The 22843-nt window shown below is 41.6% G+C and overlaps 1 protein-coding gene across 1 annotated transcript; it reads right to left on the reverse strand.

Annotated features, from left to right (window-relative positions):
- Positions 1-9836: 9836 nt before the first annotated feature.
- On the reverse strand, positions 9837-10787 carry LOC142139739 (olfactory receptor 51G2-like). The gene has a single exon (XM_075197608.1). It carries the CDS (start codon positions 10785-10787, stop codon positions 9837-9839), a length of 951 nt encoding a protein of 316 aa, XP_075053709.1.
- Between the last annotated feature and the right edge of the window lie 12056 nt (positions 10788-22843).

Consider the following 22843-nt stretch of genomic DNA (forward strand, 5'->3'; position numbering starts at 1 on the left):
AGAGCGCAGTTAAAAGTGATGGAAACAGAAGGTAGGAGAGCCCTGCTCAAAGGAGCTAGCAATCTAAAGGGAGGGGAAGACAGACAGACACATGGATGAGACGGAGAGACGGGAGAAACGGAGAAGGAGTCGAGGAAGGGGGAGAAGGGAAGAAGGGATGAGAAAGAGAGGTAGCCGACCGGTGGGAGTTTAGGCATGAGACTGGAAGGCTTTAAGGAAAAGGTGGGTTTTTAATGTTCGTTTGAAAGAGGACAGATTAGGGGAAGTTCTGATGGAGCGGGGGAGCTTGTTCCAATGGAGGGCAGCGGCGCGGGAGAAGTCTTGGATACGTGCGTGAGAGGAGGTAATCAGAGGGGAAGAGAGGCGACGATCGTTGGACGATCGCAGTGAGCGGGAGGGAGTGTTAATAGAGATAAGGTTAGAGATGTAGGGAGCAGTGGAGTTGGCGAGGGCCTTGTAAGTCAGAGTGAGGAGCTTGAAAAGGATTCTGTAGGGGAAGGGGAGCCAGTGAAGGGCTTGGTAGAGTGGGGATACAGAGGTGGAACGGCGAGAGAGGAAAATAAGCCTAGCAGCGGCGTTAAGTACAGATATAAGGGGAGCGAGATGAGAGAGGGGGAGGCCGATAAGGAGAAGGTTGCAGTAGTCCAAGCGGGAGATAATCAGAGAGTGGACGAGAGATTTGGTGGCATCCTGGGAGAGGAAGGGCCGAATGCGGGCAATGTTGCGAAGCTGGAAACGGCAGGATTTGGCGAGAGAGTGAATGTGAGGGGCAAAGGAGAGAGAGGAGTCGAGCATGACACCTAGGCAGCGGAGTTGGGGAACAGGGGAGATAGATGTGTTGTCAACAGTGATGGAGAGGTCAGAGGGGAAGGAGGTACGAGAGGGAGGAAAGACAATGAGTTCAGTTTTAGCAAGATTGAGTTTAAGAAATCTAGAGGACATCCAGGAGGAGATGGCATAGAGGCATGCGGATACCCTGGAAAGAAGGGAGGGAGAGAGATCAGGAGAGGAAAGGTAGAGTTGAGTGTCATCAGCATAAAGGTGGTACTTGAGGCCGAAGGAGCTGATGAGTGCACCCAGAGAAGAGGTGTATAGTGAGAATAGTAAGGGTCCAAGGACAGAGCCCTGAGGGACCCCGACTGGAAGGGAGGAAGAAGGGGAGAGAGAATCAGAGGTGGAAACAGAGAAGGAACGGTCGGCAAGGTAAGAGGTGAACCAGGAGAGGACGGTACCGGAGAGGCCAATGGACTGAAGGGTGTGAAGCAGGAGGGGGTGGTCAACGGTGTCAAAGGCCGCTGGGAGGTCGAGGAGAATCAGGAGGGAGTAGTGGCCCATGGCTTTAGCCGAGAGGAGATCGTTCGTAACTTGAGCCAGGGCAGTTTCAGTGGAATGGAGGGGGTGGAAGCCTGATTGGAGAGGGTCAAGGAGGGAGTGTTCAGAGACTTAAATCCCCTCTTTACAGAACTCATTGTTTTTGAGGTTCACATATTATTTCTTAACACAGTTTGTGACTGTTGGATCGATGTATTAAATAAGACTAAAATTTTACATGGGTTAAGCTGGGTACACACTGCAGAAATTTCGACCAACTTTTTATGCCGAGCGATTTTACATGCCATCGATGTTCCGATCACTCAGTGCATGGACTGCATACACACTAGCCTTGTTTAGGATGATAAAGGGAAGAGCGGACGTCCCTTTAGCGACTTTTTACAGCCATGTTGTCGTGAGAAATTACTGTAATTTCGTACTCACTGTTGTGGATCGGTCGGAAGTTTATACACACTACACAGCGGAAACGAGATTGGAACGAAAATATTAAACGGTACGACCAACCAAATGAGGCGATAATCGTCCATTTGGGCAGACTTTCAACCATCGTGTCACTGCACACACTGACCTGACTTTTGAACGAGCGGTTGTATGTCGGCTGTTTGAGCCAATTATTGGACGAAAACAGTGTAGTGTGTACCCAGCTTTATTCATCTAATCAGATTCTACATGTGTTATCAGAATCCGAGATGACGATTCTCTCTTGGTTCAATTAGTGAAATTCATTCACAAGTCTTTTATTATTGATTGAAAAAAATATTTATCAAAATGTATTTAGTGAATATAATGGAACATGTTCAATTTGTGGATATTTGTTATGCTTTTTAATTATAGAATTTGATGTTTCTAAATATTTTTATCTAATAATTTGCTGAACTGTTTTTCTCATTTAATTATGACTTTAATGAAAATCAGATGACATTTTAGGAAGGAAAATTGATAGTTCTATAGGTTCACAAACTTTCTGTCTGAAACGTTTTTCTCAGCAACACAATAATAACTGCTCCACAGACTCATAGATAAAGTAATGTCATATCCTGCATAATGCATTATTCCATCATGTGGTATAACATGGACCTGTCTGTAGCAAGACCTCACTGACCAACTGACATTATCCGGCTTCATACCGTCCCTACATGTGTTGTCATAAAGACAAAATCTGCAAACACGCATAATGTTATCATGTAACTTTGTTGCTTCTAGAACTAGTCACATATTGATCAAATTGTAATAAACTGACCTCAGCTTCCTCGAGGACTCTGGGAACTTCCAGGAACAGTCAGATAAGCTGGGCAGCATCTTCTAAGGAGCTTCTTATAGATTCCATCTATGTGCGCAGAATGATTTGCACCTTGCTTAATTTATAATCCATGTTGTCCAGCTTATTCCTGAGGGTCCTTAACCTGACAGAGTTTTAATTTGTCTCTAAGGAACCGTCCTGCTGTGATTTCAGAGACAATTAAACTTACAACACCAAACTATAACTCTAATTGTCTTAAAAATGACAAGATATATTTATTATCAGATGCGGAAAAATAAACTGGCATACAACAGCAACTGATATGAATGGTAGTGATAGCTCAATTTTTTAGTGTTTACTATTATCTTTAAATTAGAGATGTTCACTGACCCCCGTGTTCAGGTTTTGGTTTTGGATCTGGTTAACTTCATATTTTGGTTTTGGCTTTGGTTTTGGCAAAACAGCCCTTGCGTGTTTTAGGTTTTGGTTTTGGATCCCGATTTTTTTCTAACATACCTATTTTTTTGCTAAAATCACATATTTTTTCTTTTTTTTTCACCCCTACATTATTATTAACCTCAATAACACTAATTTAAAGTCATTTGTAGTCAATTTTGACCACCTCACAGGTCTCAATATTATATTCATACACTTTCAAACAAAGACTGCAGATTTAGAAGACCAATCCTGCCAGACCTATTATTTCTATTTCAGCAATGACAATTAGCAATGGAGCAATGGAGCTCTCCTGAATGTCACTGGAGACTTTGAAGAACACTGCTACCCCTCTTCTTTCTATTCTACCTATGACGCTGCCCAACTGCACTAGAGACTGCCAAGAACTGTGCCACCCCTTCTCTGTCCCTCTTTGAAATGGCGCTGGATCGTCGTTGAGAGCGGTACTTATAGAATCCAAAGCTTGCAAGATCTTTGATCCGACGACATAACAATGATGTTTTGCCTCTTTTTCAATTCCGACGGTGGGCGAAAGTACCGTATCTGCTAAGTTCGGTTGTGTTCGATTTCTCTGGAAACCGAGCCTGAGAATCTCTACTTTAAACACAATATCCTAAAATGTTTGCCTGGGATGTTTAAAGAGTTCAGGAGAATAACATTATCTAAAGAAATAATACATACTTTCTTTTAAACCACTGGTGCAATCAAAAATTATTCTCTAAGGATCCATCTGTGCCAAAACTCTAAAACGTTTCTTCTTCCTCTCCCCTGTTGGCTGCACCTCTGAGTTCCTCTTATATTATTCCAATAAGAGAAAGGAGACAGATTCAGCAACATTACTTTAGTTATAAAAGAAAGATGGATCCTGACGCTGCTGCGGAAACTAATGAAAATGCTTCTACGAATGTTTTCACGTTATTAACATAAGGGGCCTGATTCAAAACAAATGTATTGTGATTTTGTTTAAAAAAATGCATGAAAATCAGTTATACGCATGACCATATTCAACAAGGAGCGGATGTGAAGATATGTGTGGTGATGAATACGGGTCTAGGTCCGCTCTGCTCTAACAGAGACTGCAGGATACGTTCAACACATACGTGGAATTCACAGGAAAAAAAAACCTGTTAATGTCACTTAATGTGTTTTTTTTTCATTTTTTCTGCATAAAACACATTTATTAGGATGTACGCTCTCCTACACTCTACTTGTGACTCCAGCTACCTCGCTACTGACTGGCTCAGAGGGCCGCGACCTGCTCATCTCACGGGTCCATAACCATGGTTTTACAATCCCAGGCAGTCTCCCAAACATCGCCATTATATTCACGCATAGCCGGGACCCAAGGCTCAGCTCCAGGTACTTGACCACTTCTCGGTACCAATTTAGAAATATTGAGTCAAGTAGCTGTTTCCAAAGTGTATTATGTTAGGTTCCATAAAAGGAAAACATGTAAAAGTTTGGTGCACAGTTTATAGCAATTTATGTTGAACTGCTGAGGGATGGTTCTTCTACTCAGTAACAATATTAAATTACTTTCACTTGCAGCAGCCCAATCTGTGTAACTGCTATTAAAGTAATTATATCATTTTTCAATAAGCATTGTCTAAGCGATTTATGTTTCCAACGCACAAAGATTTATTTTACCAGATGCAAAATTTAACAATTCAATTCATGATTATAATACAATTCAGCCAATACCAAAAGATACATACATACCGCGCCCGCATGCGCTCGCTATGCTGCGCTCTAACTGGTACCAGCGTACAGTACTTCATTTCAGAATACTGTGGTCAGAAAAGACTGAAGCCAGTGCCAGCACAGCTATATTATATACACTCAGTGTTACAGAGAGAACAATGCAGATGACGTGGCTTTCTTCTATAGGTCCAGGGTTCAGGAGGGTCCAGTGTAAACAGGTCATAGTCTAGTTCAAACAACCCCCTCCAAGTGTGAGGTTCAACATTTCAGATGATTCTCCCGCCCTCAAACCAGCTTCAACTAGTCTATTAGCATATTACAGTTGGTATCACTTTAAACATTTATTCCCTAACATCAATAACTAGAGTGTGCAATGAGCGATCTCTTCGGCGAATGAACCGGACAGCTGCTGATGAATAAGGGATTTAAATGATACTTAACATGACATGTTTCCTGTAACCTGAACCTTAAATAACACTAAAGTGTACATATAATCATAATATATAAACTAATAATAAACTAAACACTATCTGCTCATAAATCACTGTGGAATGGAACCAATATAAATATGAAATATATATATAACTAAATGTTAGAGTACGAGTGTCTGATTGCATATTTTACCGCATGATCGCGCCATGCCACATGATACGTGGATCACGTGGCATACTGATCGCAATTGCACGGTAAAACAATATTAACCAATATACTTTTGTTCATCCAATTATACGATTTTGACAGTTCCACCCTTTGATAGTATAATAAACTATCACCTTAAAGATTTTATATGCAGGATCTCAGTACCACGTTTCATTGCTCTGTAATGTAAGTCCCCCTTGGTGTATGACCACGCTGTCTGTAGATCTAAACAAGTTATCATAAGAGAGAGTCTTAATCCTCAAAACAAAAAAACAAAAAAATATTTTACTATAGACTGTATACCTCTGGTGCTTGGAGATAACCTTTTGTATGCCCTTCAAGGGTACAATAAAACATGTAATACATTATTTGGAAGGGTACAGAGTACGATAGAACATGTATCAGTAATATAGAATATTCTACTATAGTTCTTTATGTGTAACGGGTTCGTCCGTCCAACGCATGTCTTTAAGCTCAGACAACATTTAAACACTTCATGTTCACCAATAACATCATAAACCTGAGTTACAATATACATTCCAAAAATATCAACATTTCCTTTCTTCAACATTGGTGGAGCGGGCTATTGTCTGTTCGTTCTTCCCAGTCTCCCAATACTCAAGTTTCTTTGTACGTGAAACAGTGATCAGCTTGCCAAATATTGGGAGACTCCAGACTAAGGGACCTAGCTGTCGTACTTTTCAACCAAGTGACCTCCCACTCCATAATTCTGGTACCTCAGGAATATTTAGTGGAAACAGAACTAGTCCAACTTGATATAATCTCTGAGGCACGTGAGAGCACATCCAGCACTTAGTTTGGTCTAAAACCTTACCCACCCAAGAATGATAATCAAGGATGCCTGCTCAAGTCCAAATATTACTGGACTGGCATCGCTGGATGTACCTCTCTTCAACTATGGGGTCAACGTACTTACGGACACAATACTACTCAGACAATAGCCCCTCACACTTTCTCCAAGCTCCAAGGTTTCCAAATGTTCCTTTACCCCTGAATTAAATAGAGTAAGTGGCTGGACAGATTGTGCTACCAACTTCTCTTTTATCCCCAACTCCTCAATATCATTACCTGAACCAGCCTCTGTCACCTGTCCACAATTAAAAGAATTGACTGTCCTGAAAAGAGAATGAGATGAGAGAAACACAGAACAGGAAAAACTACCACTTCATGCTGAACAATTGTCCTAGTCTTTGGCTCAGGTGCTACTAACTGCATTCGAGGCCTCCCAGAACAGATTCATGAGTGCACCTGGATCCTTCTCTGGGTGTTGGCTCCTCTGCAGTGGGTGGAATGGATACTAGTGTGTCTCTGCTAATCTTGAGGTTGTGATGCTGGTAGCCTACACTTGGTACCCATATGCTTTAAACACCATTAAAATGCAGTTAAAATCAGATGCATTCACCTCCCAGGTATAGGGGTTTACATCTAGCAAGGGCTGGCTTGTGAGCCACACCCAAATGTGCCTTAAATAGGCTTAATAGACAGCTGCTATGACAAAAAGGCAATATTTTAAAACAAACCAGAGAAAAATAAGCCTGAGCTTGGTATATCCCACATTATATATGGTACCAGCTGCTTGGCAATAAGCCTGCGCTCTGTATATCCTATATTGTATGGTGTACCAGCTGCATTGCAATATAAATGCCCATATATGTATACAAAACAAAAAGACATTTGTCAGCGCTTATCCTTTAAACTGGATGTCTGTGTGGATCTAGCAAAGTGAAAACATGAGGTATTAGTTCATATTTTGATCAAAACATTTAAGCCTGCATCCCAATGTCAAGGTAACCTCATTATATGCAGGTCCTACACTGACCTATATGCTTTAAACACTATTAAAATGCAGTTAAAATCAGATGCACTCACCTCCCAGGTATAGGGATTTACATCTAGCAAGGGCTGGCTTGTGAGCCACACCAAAATGTGCCTTAAATAGGCTTAATGGACAGCTGCTATGACAAAAAGGCAATATTTTAAACAAACCAGAAAAAATAAGCCCGCGCTCGGTGATACGTGGCATACTGATCGCAATCGCACGGTAATACAATATTAACCAACATACTTTTGATCATCCAATTATACGACTTCGACACTGCCAATTTTACTTTATTAGGATTTGTGAAAGTGCCTGACTGCAGTCCCTTAGTCTATGAAGCAGGAACATAGCAAACTCTCAGCAGACCGTGTATGATATGTGCATATATGCAGCTGACCTTGGATCATAGCTTAAACTGAGCAATGGAGCAGCCATTAAATGAGGGATAGAGCTGTTGTTGAATAGACCATAATGCAGCTTATAATGAACTGTACATTGTGATCATTGATCCTTTTGAAGCCTGTACATACTGCCACTCAGAGCAACGCAGGTTGACAATAAATAGCAAATTGTATTTATGCTCCGTCATGCATGCAGTCGATACAGCAATGGAAGTTGCTCAATCAATTTATAGGCTCATAGCAGGTGCTTGAAAGGGTGGGGGTGCCCAGAAAAGAAAATAAACAGAGAAAAATCACCCAGCATAACGCTATAACCAGTAAAGGAGCTGCTATATCTACTTGTACATAAAAATGCAGAAATCTCAGTTGCACACATTTGCAAATGCATGATAAGCTACCCGTCCCATCAAGGCATTTTAGAAGTGGTAGTTGCTCAATTAATTTGTAGGTTTAGAGCAGGTGCATGAAAGGATGAGGTTATCCAGAAAGGAAAAGATAACAATAGAAATCCCCATGTTGCCCAGAGTGACCATGTGATCATCTAGCTTTTCTTTTTATATTTTTTACATTTATATTATCAGATGTTACAATCAAACATTGTGTACATTGCTTAATACATGTGCAATTAATAAAAGAAAAGAATCAACATTAAACACTGCATGGATGAGTCAATAATATTAAGGGGGGTTTTTCAATGTTAAAATGATCTTTTTTAGGTTTTGCAAAACTTTTGAGACCTTTAATTAGTCGATTTTATACTCTAATAATAAAGCTCCTGGCATTAAATGTAGAATTATTTCCTTCTTAAAAAGTCATAATCTATTATGTTCAATATCCTGCCGTCAATGTCTCAGTATTATCACCCTCTCCATTATAGAGTGGCTCACAAAAAAATTCAACCCCTATAAAAGTTAACAGATTTGTCTGTATTACAAATGACACTTACACAGATTGTTCCAGACAGTATTTTTATTGTGAACCAGTAAGCTCCTAATGTAAATTTTCAAACTTAGATTTCAGTATTTTTCTGTAGATTTTATTAAAAAAAAACAAAAAAAAACTGAAAATGATGCTTGCATAAGTATTCAAATATGGCAGACTAGTACTTGGTATAAACAACATATGCTACAATAACAACTATAAGTCTGTTGGGTGAGTTTCTACCAGGTTTACACACTGTTTGGGATTGATTTTTGGCTATTCTTCCTTACAGATTGTCTCCAAAATGTTCATGTTGGTTGGATAATGCTTATGGGCTGCCTTTGTCAAATAGTGCCACAGATTCTTAATTGGATTGAGATCTGGACTTTGATTGGCCATTGTAGAAGACTCAACTTTTGTTGCATTTTGAACCAAAAAGCTCAATTTTTGTTTGGATTAGTGATTCCCGCCAGACATGATTTCCAAGCTTACAATTTTATCAATAACATATTGAAATTTGGTATTTTTCAAAGCCATCAAAATCCTTAGCCAATATGTATTTGATTAGATTGAGATCAACAGTAGGTGAGGAGTGCGGGGGGGCTTCTTGCAAAAGAGATCATTACAACCATACCGGTCTTTCTACTCCAAGTACGAGGGTTTACAGGACATGTCCACCAATTCTGATCAGTAGTCGGACTTGATCACACACTGAAGCATTTTGTTGATCATTGAGAGAGCATTAAGACCGTCTTCATTTTGCTCTATGGTGATAGTAATCTTAATATTTTGACAAGGGTTCCGCTAGTCTCTACTTGCTTTTGACCCACAGTTCACAGAAGGTCCTCCTACCTCATGATTAAGCCAGAGTTAATGAAGATGAATTACAGCAGTCTTCTAACATCTTCCTCATTCTCATTTCTACCCCATTCAGTCTATTGTAAACTCAAATGCTACAATAATATACTCAAAACAATCATAGAACATTTGTTTGTTTCTTTTCAATTACTTCTTCTGACATTTTTTTCTCATTAAGGCTCCACCCAACCCATGCTTCTTTCCATCCCACACACCTCTATGATTACTTCCATTGTAAACATGTCTTCCCTATAGTTATGTTGTTCTGTAATCTTCTATTAATGTTATTTAGTTTTAAAATTCACTGAAAATCTGTTTTTTGTCTTATAAAATATATGCATAAATAATGTACAAACCTATAAATATTATTTACTTGCAGATTGCATCATATAGACTATTGGGGATAGACTTAACTCATGCCAAAATGTCTATTTGGATCATGTAACCTTTACAAATCTATCTTTCTTCTGTAGAAGGCTTGATAGAAGCCTTCACGGATTTGTCTGCTCTTTATGCTATAAATGATGGGGTTTAGCATGGGTGGAACAAACAGGTAAGCATTGGCTATGAGATTTACAAAGACTGGAGGTACCTGAATTCCAAATCTGTGTACTATGGCTAGTGCCACCAAAGGAACATAGAACATGAAAACTGCACAGAGGTGAGAGACACAAGTGCTAAATAACCTATACTGCTCAATTTCTGAAGTCACTTGAAGCACAGCTTTAATTATCAGGACATAAGACAAGACAATAAGGACAATGTCTACAGTAACTGTGCACAGAATGATTGCAAGACCATACATAATGTTGAATATATTAGTCCCATCACATGCCAACTTCATAACGTCTTGGTGCAAGCAGTAAGAATGGGACAGAATATTACCATTACAATATGGAAGAAATTGGAGGCTAGTCACTGATGGCACATGGATTAGAGTACCCCGTATGGCACAAACCAATCCAATCTTGGTTATTACAGAACTGGTAAGAATGGTTGTGTATCGAAGAGGATGACAGATGGCCACAAATCGGTCAAATGCCATAGCTAATAATAGTGAGGACTCTGTGATGGAGAGTGAGTGAATAAAGAACATCTGGAAGAGACATACTTTAGATCTAATGCTCTGGTAGTGGAACAAGAAAATACCTAGGACTGATGGGCTTGTGAAAAGTGAAAAGAGTAAGTCAGTTGTGGCCAACATGGAGAGAAATAGGTACATTGGCTGGTGGAGTTTGTGATCTTGTATTATCACATGAAGTATTAGCCCATTACCAAAAACAGAAAGGGAAAACATGAAACAGATTGGAATAGAGATCAAGCTGTAGACGGCTTCCAGTCCTGACATTCCCAACAAGACGAACGTGGCTGGAATCTGGCTGCTGTTCAATGGTAACATGGCTATCTGCTGGTAAAATGTAAAGTAAAGATAATATGAATACATAAAATGAAACAACTTTATTAAAACCCTCATGATTGGCCTAACAGTTTCCTACAGAACACATACCTATTTTATTACTCTACTGTAAGTAGAGTAATTATCTTTCCTCCGCCCAGACTCCCATCCCACCATGACCTCTCTATTGTCGTCAAAAACACCACCATCTCCTCTGTCACCCAACTTCGCTGCCTGGGTGTCACCCTCGACTCCACTCTCTCTTTTGCCCCCCCACATTCATTCCCTTGCCCAAGCCTGTCGCTTCAAACTACGCAACATCGCCTGCATACACCCCTTTCTCTCTCAGGATGCCACCAAACTATCATGCACGCACTTATCATCTCTCGCCTCAATTATTGTAACCTCCTCCTCACTGACCTCCCCCACTCCCCCCTCTCCCCCCTCCGCTCTATACTCAATGCGGCCGCAAGACTCATCTTCCTCTCACGCCGCTCCCTCTCTGCCTCCCCTCTCTGCCTTACCTTACACTGGCTCCCCTTCCTCTACAGAATCCTTTTAAAACTCCTCACCACCACTTACAAGGCTCTCTCCCACTCTACTGCCCCTTATTTCTCTAATCTCCTCTCCAATCACACTCCTGCCCGCTCCCTGCGCTGGGCCAACGACCGCCACCCCTCCTCCACTCTTATCACCTCTTCCCACTCCAGAATCCAAGACTTTTCCCATGCAGCCCCTTTCACTGGAACGACCTCCCTCGTTCCATCCGTCTCTCTCCTACTCTGTGCTCCTTCAAACGTGCACTCAAAACTCACCTCTTTCTCAAAGCCTACCAACCATCCACTTAACCCCATCTCCTCCCTTCAGCTCTTTCTCCCTTCTGTCCCCTTGCCTCAACTGGCTCCTCTTGTACCTGGTCTGTTTACCCTCCTTTAGGATGTAAGCTCGCATGAGCTGGGCCCTCTTCCCTCCTGTCTCCTCACCTATTATTCTGCTCCGTCGTAGCCTGCCTGGAGTTTCTGAAGTATTGGTACTTTTTGTTCATTGTTCTGTATGGTTTCACCCTGTATAGTCTACTGTTTGTACTGTGTGCGGCGCTGCGAAAACTTTGTGGCGCCTAACAAATAAATGATAATAATAATAATAAGTAACATCTACAATACCTTCGTATCTCTATCAACTGCAGAGTTGGAGATGTTTATTTTCAGGTGGCAATGGAACTCGACACTCCTGCATATGGTCAGTTCACACGAGACGCTCTTGTCTATCTCCTCAAAGATGTCAGATAAGTATAGGTTCTATTTTGTAGTAAACAGTGATAAAAAAAGAGAGGGAGAGTAAGAAGATATGACTTATATGAATTTACTTTTTAATACTGAAACTGTTATGTCATTTGGGTGTACATGGTATTAGTGACTATGAATAAAATATAAGAGTGGTTGTGGGGCTAGGTCCTGGTTTGCTTATACCCTATCGATGTCCCTGGTGAATAGTTTTGTCTTTGTAACTCACTGACCTGAAGAGTTGTCTAACCCAGTCCCAGAGGTTCATGACCTGCCAGGAATTCAGCATTTCATTAATTATGAGTAATGTATCAATCATCTCCTATTTTAATAATTAGCAAAGGCTTCAGTGGAAATGAAGACCATGACTTGCATCCAAGTCCTAGCAACAGGCTAATTAACAAGCTACAAAACATTGATTACATAGTATAAGTTTTGGATTCAAATATTTTGGGGTTGATATAGAGTCAGAAACAAATGTTGCTTGGGAGCAAAATTTGCAGCCGGGGTGCAAATGTAAACTTTTTTGCATGTAGAACAAATATAGCAGCAGCAGCTATTTATATAGGGCCACAGATTCCGTAGCGCTATACAAAGAACTCATTCACATCAGTCCCTGCCCCATTGGAGCTTACAGTCTAAATTCCCTAATACACACACAGAGACTGAGAGAGACTAGGGTCAATTTAATATCAACCAATTAACCTACTACTACTAGTATGTCTTTGAAGTGTGGGGGGAAACCGGAGCACCCGACGGAAACCTATGCAAACAAGGGGAGAACATACACACTCCACACAGATAAGGCCATGATCAGGAACTGAACTTGTGACCCCAGTGCTGTAAGGCAGAGGTGCAAACCACAAAGTTCCTATGCTGCCCAACATACATTCTGGCCAGCTCTATTTTTACACTACGCATTTTAGAGTTGAGCCAGGCCAAAACCCCCTCACACTTCTAAATCCGGCTATGCATCTTGCATTTTCTCCTGCAGCACAAAATGTTTTTCCAGGTGCAAATTTTGCAGCCAGTAGCTGGATTTACTGTGTAGACAAATTGGAAGTGGGTCCTGTTGCTCAGTGCTTAGACTGACCCCACTCCAGAATTCAAGATTTCTCCCGGGCTGCCCCCCTCTATTTGAACAACCTCCCTCACTGTATCTGACTGTCCCCTAATCTGTGCACCTTCAAACATGCACTTACAACTCATCTGTTCCTCATAGCCTACCAGCCATCCATCTTCTTTCCATGCTGGATCTCCTCACCTCTCTCTTCCTCTGTCTTCTCTTTCTCACTCCTCTTGCGCTAGATCCCCTCCTCTGACTCCCCATTGCATCTGCTGTCTGTTTGCCCTCCCTTTAGGATGCAAGCTCTTATGAGCAGGGCCCTCTTCCCTCCTGTCTTTATACCTATTATTCTACTCTAACTTCACAGTACTAACTATGCTTGGAGCTCTTGGAGTCTTGGTATTTTTCGTTTATTGTTCTGTACTGATTTATCCTGTATGCTCTACTGTTTGTATTGTGTACGGCACTGCGGAAATCTTGTGGTGCCTTACAAATTAAGGATAATAATAATAATAATTGATAATATAGGCCCATGTCACATATACTTAACTAGTTAGCAAGATTGAAAAAAAAATTAAAGTTAAAGATATTCTTATATGAATTAGCAGAGCTGATACAGACAAGGGTGAAACAAAACCCCAGTGAGGCAAACTAAGATAGAGAGTTAGAGGAAACTAGTTTATTCTAAAAATTACACAATCACAAATTAAAATACATACAAAGGAGCTAAACACTATAAGCTAACACACCACAGAGATCCTATCAGTTATTGGGGAGGTCAGGATGAGGTTCAGTATATTTGTCATACGTTCCAAATGTCCCGATTTGCATCCCATGAAAGGGGTGGAGTTTATACAAATTGGATGGAGTTACATGTAGATAATAAATATATCATTTAAGAATGAATGTGTGAGAATTGATTGTGGTATGATATATAATCCTGAAAATAAAAGTAACCATAAGATTTGAGTCTAACAATATAGATGAATAAAAACAAATTACAGTGAGAACGGATATAAGTCTATTATTGTAAATATACAATCCCCACATGGAACAGAATCTAAATCATTTCGAAATCTCAAAGTGAATAATAGTGGAGTAAATATCAGGTAAGTGATAGGTGATCTATCACACACTATCTACAATAATAGACTTATATTCGGTCTCACTGTACTTTGTTTTTATTCATCTGTTATTACTTAGCTGATGTTTATTTCACTATCATCCGCTTCGAGTATTCTAAGTGACTTCGATCTTGTTCCATATAAAGGCTCTATATTTTTAGACTCATATCTTATGGTTACTTTTATTTTCAGGATTATATATCATACCACAATCAATTCTCACATATTCTTAAATGATATATTTAATATCTACATGTTCCATATTGGGTTATAAGTGGCAGAAACAACAGTGCCCTGCTTAGTTTACTATAATTAGATCTTAATGGTTTATGGGCAGCACGGTGGCTCAGTGGTTAGCACTTCTGCCTCACAGCGCTGGGTCATGAGTTCAATTCCTGACCATAGCCTTATCTGTGTGGAGTTTGTATGTTTGAATGGGTTTTCTCCAGGTGCTCCGGTTTCCTCCCACACTCCAAAAACATACTAGTAGGTTAATTGGCTGCTATCAAAATTGACCCTTGTCTCTCTCTCTCTCTCTCTGTGTGTATGTTAGGGAATTTAGACTGTAAGCTCCAATGGGGTGATGTGAATGAGTTTTTTGTACAGCACTGCGGAATAAGAGGCGCTATATAAATAAATGGGGATGATGATGATAATCGTTATTCTTTCATTTGGATGGGCCACTCGTCCGATAATCCCTCTCTATGTCCATTGGTCATCAAAGTCATTTGTTTTGTGATTGGTGAACGTTAGTATAAAGGATTGCCAATTATGACAATCTTGCTATTCCTTGACAAAGCACTAGGTGAAACGTGCGTTGGGCGCGTGCGTCGTGATGTTGTTTATGACATTTCAAACCAGGAAGTAATGCCTGGACAGCTGCTATGTAGCCGATCTCATCGGCAAAGACTGCTTCGTCTCCTCTAGTATTACTCAATTAGCTACCCTTTATTAACAACAGTTGAATATATTTTTGGGGAGCACATAATATACACATATGTAGTGTATTATTATGTTAAGATCACTAATGCAAATTGACACCCCATATATAAAAATATCTGATATAAAATAATGATAATGAGGTTGATGCACCTATATACATTGCATTAGATATCTTTCTATCTAACCGCTGACAGCATAGTGGTTATTGCTGAATGGTTTTGATGTTTTAATTTCTTCACATTTTCTGAACTTTGTAACCATCTTTTCTTCTTTTTAATATTTGCCAACATACGTTGATATTAAAGGCTGATTGCCTCTAATAAGTACATATCAGTGTATTGTACACATACAATTGGGGTGATTTTTGGTTTGCTTTTATTCAATATAATCATGGATTTAGGAAGGCTGAAGTCCTAAGTAATGGGTTGGTGACCCTATCCATGATCATTGATATGTGTTTATCTGAGCTCCTCAGACAAGGATTAATTCTACAACCGTTTGTCATGAAATGACGCCCCAGTTGTTATCTAATTAACTGGAACACATGACTTAAATCCCCTCTTTACAAAATTGTTTTTGAGGTCCACATATTATTTTTTAACACAGTTTGTGACTGTTGGATCGATGTATTGGATAAGACTAAAATTTTACATGGGTTATTCATCTAATCAGATTCTACATGTGTCAGAATCAGAGATGATGATTCTCTCTTGGTTCAATTAGTGAAAATCATTCACAAGTCTCTTATTATTGATTGAAAAAAATATTTATCAAATTGTATTTTTTGACTATAATGTAACATGTTCAATTTGTGGATATTTGTTATGCTTTTTAATTATAGAATTTGTTGTTAAAAAATATTTAAATTTGATAATTTGCTGAACTGTTTTTCTCATTTAATTATGTCTTCAATGAAAATCAAATCACATTTTAGGAAGGAAAATAGATAATTCTATAGGTTCACAAACTTTCTGTCTGAAACGTTTTTCTCTGCAACACAATAATAACTGCTCGACAGACTCATAGATAATTTAATGTCATATCCTGCACAATGCATTATTCCATCCTGTGGTATAACATGGACCCGTCTGTAGCAAGACCTCACTGACCAACTGACATTATCCGGCTTCATGCTGTCCCTACATGTATTGTCATAAAGACAATATTTGCAAACACGCATCATGTTATCATGTAAATCCAGTTACTATTGTAACTTATACCTTAAGTGCAATTTGCTTTACAGCAGAACATACATCATCACCTTACATAACCTTACTTAAATAACTTTGTTGCTTCTACCAGTAGTCACATATTGATCAATATTCTAATAAACTGACCTCAGCTTCCTCGAGGACTCTGGGAACTTCCAGGAACAGTCAGATAAGAGCTGGGCAGCATCTTCTAAGGAGCTTCTTATAGATTCCATCTATCTGCGCAGAATGATTTGCCCCTTGTTTGATTTATATCCATGTTGTCCTGCTTAGTCCTGAGGGTCCTTAACCTGACAGAGTTTTAATTTGTCTCTAAGGAACCAGCCTGCTGTGAGTTCAGAGAAAAATAAACCCACAACACCAAACAATAATTCTAATTGTCTTAAAAATTGCAAGATATATTTATTATCAAATGCGGAAAACTAAACTGGCATACAACAGCAACTGATATGAATGGTAGTGATAGCTCCATTATTTAAGTGTTTACTATTAGCTTTAAATTAGAAATGTTCACTGACCTTTATGTTCTGGTTTTGGTTTTGGATATGGATTAACTTCGTGTTTTGGTTTTGGCAAAACCGCCCTTGCGTGTTTCAGTTTTGGTTTTGGATCCCGATTTTTTTCTAAATTCCTTATTTTATTTTGCTAAAATCATATATTTTTGCTTTTTCCCCCCCTACATTATTATTAACCTCAAAAACACTAATTTAAAGTCATCTGCAGTCAATTCTGACCACCTCACAGGTCATAATATTATATTCATACACTTTCAAACAAAGACTGCAGATTTAGAAGACCAATCCTGCCTGACCTATTATTTCTATTTCAGCAATGACAATTAGCAATGGAGCAATGGAGCAATGGAGCTCCCCTGAATGTTACTGGAGACTTTGAAGAACACTGCTACCCCTCCTCTTTCTTTTTTACCTATGACGCTGCCCAACTGCACTAGAGACTGCCAAAAACTGTGCTACCCCATCTGTGTCCCTCTGTGAACTGGTGGTGGATCACTGTGGAGGGTGGTACTTATAGAATCCAAGGCTCGCGAGACTCAACAATTTCTTGAACACTTCTCTGCATGGCTCCCTCACTTCTTATCGTCTGACATCCCCACCATCATCATGGGTGATTTCAACATCCCTATTTCTAATCCATGTTCCATTGCTGCTTCCAAACTACTCTCTCTATCATCCTCACTTGACCTCTCCCAGTGGATTGAATCCGCTACTCATCAGGATGGCCACTGTCTTGATCTTCATTTCTTTAGACTATGCTCAGTTTCTGATTTCCTTAACAATCCCTTCCCCCTCTTGGATCATCACCTTATTAGCTACTCGCTCACCCCCAGTTCTTTACCATCCCTAATGTCAAACTCTTCCAAGCCTCCTCACAATTGCAGGAATATCAACTCTTTTGATCTTCAACAGCTTTCCACCTCTCTTCGACACCTTCTCACCCCAATTTCTACATTTTCCCTCCCTGATCGAGCAGTACCCCATTTTCACCAAACCCTAGCAACTGCCCTTGATCGAGAGGCTCCAGCGACACTATATACTCCGCGTAGACTTCGTTGCCAACCGTGGCACACTAAAGTAACACGAACTCTACAAAAACTTTCTCGTAAAGGAGTACGTCACTGGCGTAAATCTTTTACCTCATCATAATCACCATTTATTTATATAGCGCCTCTAATTCCGCAGCGCTGTACAGAGAACTCATTCACATCAGTCCCTGCCCCATTGGAGCTTACAGTCTAAATTCACTAACACACACACAGACAAACTAGGGTCAATTTTTTAGCAGCCAATTAACCTACTAGTATGTTTTGTTTTTACTGTGGGAGGAAACCGGAGCACCCGCAGGAAACCCACGCAAACACGGGGAGAACATACAAACTGTTCACAGATAAGGCCATGGTCGGGAATTGAACTCATGACCCCAGTGCTAAAAGGCAGAAGTGCTAACCACTATGCCACCGTGCTGCCTCTAATGATTTCATCACATATACTGGTATCTACCACTCCTATAGAAATGCTCTGGACACTGCAAAAAAACATATTTCCAATTTCTCATCTATGCTCAGGCTTCTAACCCCAAATGCATTTATAACACATTTAAATCTCTTCTCAATCCTTCCAGTCCAAATCCTGTAACTACCATCAGTGCCCAGGATCTTGCTTCCTATTTCAAGGACAAAATTGATAAGATTACATTTGAAATTATATCATCTCCCTTGACAAGCAATCGGCTTAATTCCTTTGTAGCACCCTCTAACACTCTCTCTTCATTTGATCCCACAAATGAAGAGGAAGTTTCTACTCTCTTCTCATCTTCCTACTCTACCTCCTGTCCTCTTAATCCCATTCCCTCACAAATTAGTAGGTCCCTGTCTCCTGTGCTCATTCCCTCTCTAACTAAAATCTGTAGTCTATCTCTTTCTACTGATATTTTTCCGTCTATATTCAAGCACGCAGTGATTACTCCCATTTTAAAAAAACAAAATTCTGACCCAATCTCTCTCGCAAATTACCGACCCATCTCTCAGCTCCCATGCCCCTCCAAGCTTCTTGAGAGAAATGCCTACACTCGCCTCACACACTTTCTTACAGCAAACAAGCTATTGGATCCTCTTCAGTCAGGCTTTCGCTCTCAACACTCCACAGAGACTGCGCTGACCAAGGTTGTCAATGATTTGATCACAGCAAAAATAAATAAATATCACTCTCTTCTAGTTCTCCTGGATCTCTCAGCTGCATTTGACACTGTTAACCTCTTTCTCCTCATACAAACGCTACAATCCCTAGGTCTTGAAGGCACTGTCCTATCCTGGTTCTCATCCTACCTATCTAATCGTTCTTTCAGTGTTAATTTCTCTGGATCCACGTCTGCTCCACTTCCTTTATCAGTTGGAGTACCACAAGGCTCAGTCCTAGGTCCTCTGCTTCTCTATGTACACCACTTCTCTAGGAAAACTAATAAGTTCCTTTGGATTTCAGTGTCATCTCTATGTGGATGATACAAAAATCTATCTATCCTCTCCTGATCTTTTACCATCTGTGTTGTCTCACGTTACTGACTGTCTTTCTGCCATTGCATCTTGGATGTCTTCTTGCCAACTTAAACTCAATCTTTCAAAAACTGAATTATTAATATTCCCACCCAAAAACAGAAGCTTCCTGCCTGACATTTATTTTTCTGTTGATAACATGACCATAAATTCCACCCTGCAAGCTTGCTGCCTAGGTGTAATCCTTGCCTCACAACTATCATTTATTCCCCACATCAACTCTATATCTAAATCATGTTACATACATCTAAAGAACATTTCCAGAATACGCACATATCTGACACAAGACACCGCAAAAACCTTAATTCATGCACTCATCATCTACCGCATTGACTGTTGCAATTCCCTCCTTACTGGTCTTCCCAAAGTCAGACTTGAAGCCCTACAATCTATTTTGCACTTAGCGGTGTGACAGACCCGGGCCTTATATTGAGAATATCGTGCCAACCCGGTCTGTCCTCAGTGGGCCAATTGAACAACCATGGCCCACTCTGTTATTAAATGCCGCCCGGTGGCCAGATCTGTTATTACTGTGGTGTCCAGAGAGGGAGGGGAGAGGCAGCTCACAGGAAGTGTGAATCAGCTGTGGACCCTGTGACATCAAAAAGTAGTGGAACGGGTTAAAAAAAGGAGGGTCAGGACCTTATCTAAAATCAGTAGGGGGTCTCTCCCTGTTTGCTAACTATTGTTCTAGCAAGTCTGCAACACAGTCTGAATGGCACCATCACAGCAAGGGGTGACCACTGATGTCATGCACTATTTCCACCCCGGTTACCACCCAAACTCTTCACACCACCAATCACAAGAGGACAGTGAGTGGGGGGGGTGGTGAGAAGGGACCAAAAAGGAGCTGTCTGGGGGATGGGGGTTGTTGTTGGAGAATCTGGAGACAGCAAGGACCTGTTAGAGAGTAACCGTATTCTCGCAGGGCCTTAAAGGAATGCTTGAGGCAGGAGCTTCTTGACAGAGATCGGACAGTGTACCTCTAGGACTGATTCTGTTACCACTCCATCGGGAGACACTCGCAGATTCTGGGGAATTGGTGAGCCTACATCCGTAGGGAGACTGATACCCAGGGTCCCACCAAGCTGGTGGAGAGTTGGCCGAGCGGCTGGGATCAGCAAGATACACAGACCCACCTTAAGGATCAGAAACCCTGGCCCACTTGGATTGTCAGCTGTGGATTTTATTACCAGGAGTTTGGGCCTGCTAGGACTCTGTGCTTGGAGGTAACCTGCTGGGGATTTTGTTGGGGAGTTTTACTTGCACTGGTGATTTTCTGACACTTGATATATTTGGCGGGGGGAACAAGTTTCTCCTTGGGGAGCACTGTTGTATTTTACTAAGTGTGTGCACTTTGTTTAATAAAAGGGATTATTATTTCTTTCCTGTCTCCTTACCTGTGTGACCTGTGAACCTAGAGGACCGGGTATCTAGAGAGCTTTGGTAATAACCCCGGTGTCCTCACAATTTTGGTGGCAAGCAGTGGGGTCACACAGTCCCAACGTTTGGGTAGAGCACAGGGACTCGTATCCAGATACGGTCAGGCTCTGTAAGGACACAAGGCAACAGTCTGTCAGCACCAGTGTTAGTAAAAAAAAAAAAAACCCTAGCTAGGAAGTCAGCAGGAATGGCCACAGAAGCAGAGCAGATCAGCTTAAAAGCCACAGAGAGATTCTATATGAAAGCAAGGAAACAACACTTGCAGGGGTTCTGCAGAACCAAAGGGGTGGACTTTGATGACACAGACGTGCGTGAAGTTCTGGTGGCCAAACTAATGGAATGGGAAAAGGCCCACCCTGAGGAGATGGAAGAGTCAGAGGTGGAAGAGGAGGAGGCCAAAGACCAGCCACAGAGACCCCCTAGTGGGACACAACCCAGACCACCGTCCGGCACTCCAGCAGTGCTGCAAGATTGGCTGACAGCACTGGGGGAAAGGGCAACCCTGCATGAAAGGGCAGCCGTACTCCAAGCAATGTTGGGGGTAGCATATGAGGTACCCCAGATTCAGAGAGTAGAAGGTCGGGGAGAGGCCCGGTTGAGACCTCAGCTGGGATATAGTGGAGTCCCAATTTTTAAAGAGGCAGACACAGACATTGATACCCATCTCCAGGTTTTTGAAAACTTGATGGGAGTCCATGGGATTGAGGAGGAAGAGTGGTCCAAATATCTGGGACCCAGCCTGACTGGGAGAGCGCTGGAAGCTTACCAGGCTCTAAGCCCTCACGAATGTGGGGATTATGGTACAGTGAAAAAGGCACTGATGGTAAAATTCCAGTTAAATGCAGAGACCTACAGATACAAGTTCAGGACTTTGAATAAAGGAGGGTCACAGTCGCACCAGGAATTTGCCAGCCAGCTACAGAGGGCCTGCGAGAAATGGATGGAAGGGAAAGGGGCCCGCTCCGCTAAGCAAATTAAAGAGCTCATTATGCTGGAGCAGCTGACTCTAAAAATGGCCCCAGAGATCCGGGAATGGCTGGCGGACAGAAAACCTGAGACCCTGGAGGAGGCAGCAGGGCTAGCTGATGAGTATGTGGTGAGTCGACCAAGATGGAGAGCCCCTAGTATGCCTAGTCAAGCAGCTGCAGGGAGGGGGAGCCGAACAATTCCAGCAGGTCTAGTGACACCGGGAGCCCCCTTTATTAGAGAGAACTCTGCCCGGAATCCAAGAGATGAACCAGCCCGATCCAGACCCTGGGACCTGAATCCAAAGAGGTGCTTTCGGTGCAACCAGGTGGGGCACTTCCAGAGAGATTGCCCCCGTACCAGAAGTCCGATCCCAGGAGCCAGAGCTGCACCAGTGGCCGCTGTACAGTATGCCCCAGGAGATTTTGAAATCGGCATTGAGGCCGAGCCACCCTGTCCTGATGTGCCAGAGGCAAGGGACGGGGTGTATGTGGTGAACCTGATTTTGGGGAAGGGGAGGCAGAGCCCTAGGAATATGCAGGGTCATCTACAGGACGTGTGGGTGGGGGACTGCAAGGTCCAGGGGTTGAGAGACTCAGGAGCATCCCTGACCCTGGTGGAGCCTGATATAATTAAAAGATCCCAAGTTATGGAGGGACAGCAGGTCCGGATTTCCACGGTGGGGGGCCATCTTGCAGATATTCAGGTGGCCCGGGTACATTTGGATTGGGGGGCGGGATTTGGAATGGTGGAGGTGGGCATTCTGGATGGACTACCAGCAAAAGTGATTTTGGGGAATGATTTGGGCCAGGGATTGGTCACTCACTTTGTGCAAGCTGTGACCCGCAGCCAGAGCCGAGCACAAGCCACAGCAGCACAAGAAGCCGCAACGCCAAGGAGACCACCAAGATTAACCCCGGCAACCAGAACCAAGGAGCCAGAGGCAGCACCGTTGGT

Source organism: Mixophyes fleayi, chromosome 2 (assembly GCF_038048845.1).
Source record: "Mixophyes fleayi isolate aMixFle1 chromosome 2, aMixFle1.hap1, whole genome shotgun sequence".
NCBI classification, from domain to species: Eukaryota; Metazoa; Chordata; class Amphibia; order Anura; family Limnodynastidae; genus Mixophyes; species Mixophyes fleayi.